This window comes from Mustela nigripes, chromosome 14 (genome assembly GCF_022355385.1).
Source record: "Mustela nigripes isolate SB6536 chromosome 14, MUSNIG.SB6536, whole genome shotgun sequence".
Classification (NCBI taxonomy): Eukaryota; Metazoa; Chordata; class Mammalia; order Carnivora; family Mustelidae; genus Mustela; species Mustela nigripes.
The window spans coordinates 52581918-52583926 of NC_081570.1; the positions used below are offsets into that span (position 1 = coordinate 52581918).

General features: G+C 38.8%; 1 protein-coding gene across 1 annotated transcript; it reads right to left on the reverse strand.

Annotated features, from left to right (window-relative positions):
• Positions 1-311: 311 nt before the first annotated feature.
• On the reverse strand, positions 312-830 carry LOC132002066 (translationally-controlled tumor protein-like). Its single transcript, XM_059377090.1, has one exon. It carries the CDS (start codon positions 828-830, stop codon positions 312-314), a length of 519 nt encoding a protein of 172 aa, XP_059233073.1.
• Positions 831-2009: the final 1179 nt, after the last annotated feature.

Below are 2009 nucleotides of genomic sequence, written 5' to 3' on the forward strand. Positions count from 1 at the left end.
CTTCTGCTTTCTCACAATAGTCTACAACCAAGGTTGCTTCTCCAGGACTACAAGCAAGGTTGCTTCTCCAGGATGGATTTAAATATCTGTTAAATGAAGAACATCCTCTCAAATGAGTTGAAATGCATTTTATTTTTAGACAGCCTATATGACCTGATTTTTTCTTCTTAAAAACAGTTGCTCTACTCCAAATAAATCAAGGTCAAAATAAATAAAGAGCTCAAGATGACTTGAGTCCCATTTGTTTTAGTTTAGGTATTGTATGGATGAAGAGCAGTGGCCAGTTATGACAACCAGTGATACATCCAAAATCATAGCCAAATTCGTGAACATTTTTCCATTTCTAAACCACCCTTAAAGAAAATCATATATGGGGTCCCACCATCCTCATGGTAGTCTAGCAGAGCAACCATCCCATCTGGATTCATGTTTTCACCAATAAAGAACTCATAATTTTTGAAATTAGCTAAGATATGCTTGATTTTTTCTGCAACCTCTGTCATAAAAGGTTTTCTTCTTTCTGGCCTCAGTGCTTCAAGTTTACTTTTGATTGATTTCATGTCATCTTTGATGTACTTCTTGTAGGCTTCTTCTATGAAGGCAGTTTCCTGTAAGTGATGGTTCATGACAATATCAACACCAGTGATGACTATGTTTTCAGTCCCTTCACCCTTGGGGCCTTTGGTGGAGGCATTTCCACCAATAAGTGAGTCATCAATGTTACCCTCTGTCTTACTGCCATCTTCCCCAACTCTGTGCATAACCCATGGGCCATCCCATATCTTGGAGAACATCTCATCACTGTTAATGGTGTTCAGGTAGATGATCATGATGGTAGCTGGAGAGAGACAATGGAGGCCCTAGCTTAGCAGGACTCATGAGCTCTGAATGAGCATCCTGCTGCCAGAGTGGCACTTGGGGTGAGAGGGAAGCAGGTGGAAAGAGAGTAAGTTTTAATAAATGTATACATCGCATAACCAGCAATGCCAATCATGATATGGAGTATTTCCATTACATCAGAACATGCTTCATGACCCTTTAGATGTAAACCTACAGAAGGAAACATTGTTCTGATTTCTACCATTATAACTTAGTTTTGCTTTTTCTGATTTTCAGATAAATAGAATTAAACAATATGTTCAATACTGTGTCTGGCCTCTTTTACTCAGCATAATGTTTTTGAGACCCATCCATATTGTTGCATTTATGAGTTCATTTTTATTTATAAGTAGAATTCAATATCAGGAATATACCATATTGTGTATCCAATCTCCTATTGATGGACATTTGTTTATGTTGGTTTGTGATTACTATAGCTAAAGTTGCTATGAACATTCATGTACAAGTTTTCTTGTGGACACACAGTCTCATTTCCTTTGGATATATACTTAAGAACAGAATTACTGTGTTGTATAGTGAGTGTATGTTTAACTTAATGAGAAATATATAGAAATATATAGAATATATGGAAGTTTCCTAGGGTGGCCACAACAAAGTATCACAGAATGGGTGGCTTAAAACAACTGAATTCTATTGTCTCACAGTTCTGGAGGCTAGAAGTCTAAAATCATGATATTAGGAAGGCTATGATCCCTCTAAAGGCTTTAGGAGAGGATCCTTTTTTCTTTTACAGCTACTGATAACCCCAGATGTTCCTTGGCTTCTATCACTCTAATCTCTGCCTCCATCTTTATATGACTTTCTCTTTGTACCTCTGTCTTCAATTGCCATTTTATTTATTTATTTATTTATTTATTTATTTATTTATTTGACAGAGAGAATTCACAGTAGACAGAGAGGCAGGCAGAGAGAGAGAGAGGGAAACAGCATCCCTGCTGAGCAGAGATCCCGATGCGGGACTCGATCCCAGGATCCTGAGATCATGACCTGAGCCGAAGGCAGTGGCTTAACCCACTGAGCCACCCAGGCGCCCCAATTGCCATCTTCTTATAAGAACATTAGTTGTGGGGTGCCTGGGTGGCTCAGTGGGTTAGGCCTCTGCCTTCAGC

What these genes read in the sequence shown, in the direction of transcription:
- LOC132002066 (XM_059377090.1), bottom strand. Translation starts at nt 830, where the DNA reads ATGATCATCTACCTGAACACCATTAACAGTGATGAGATGTTCTCCAAG.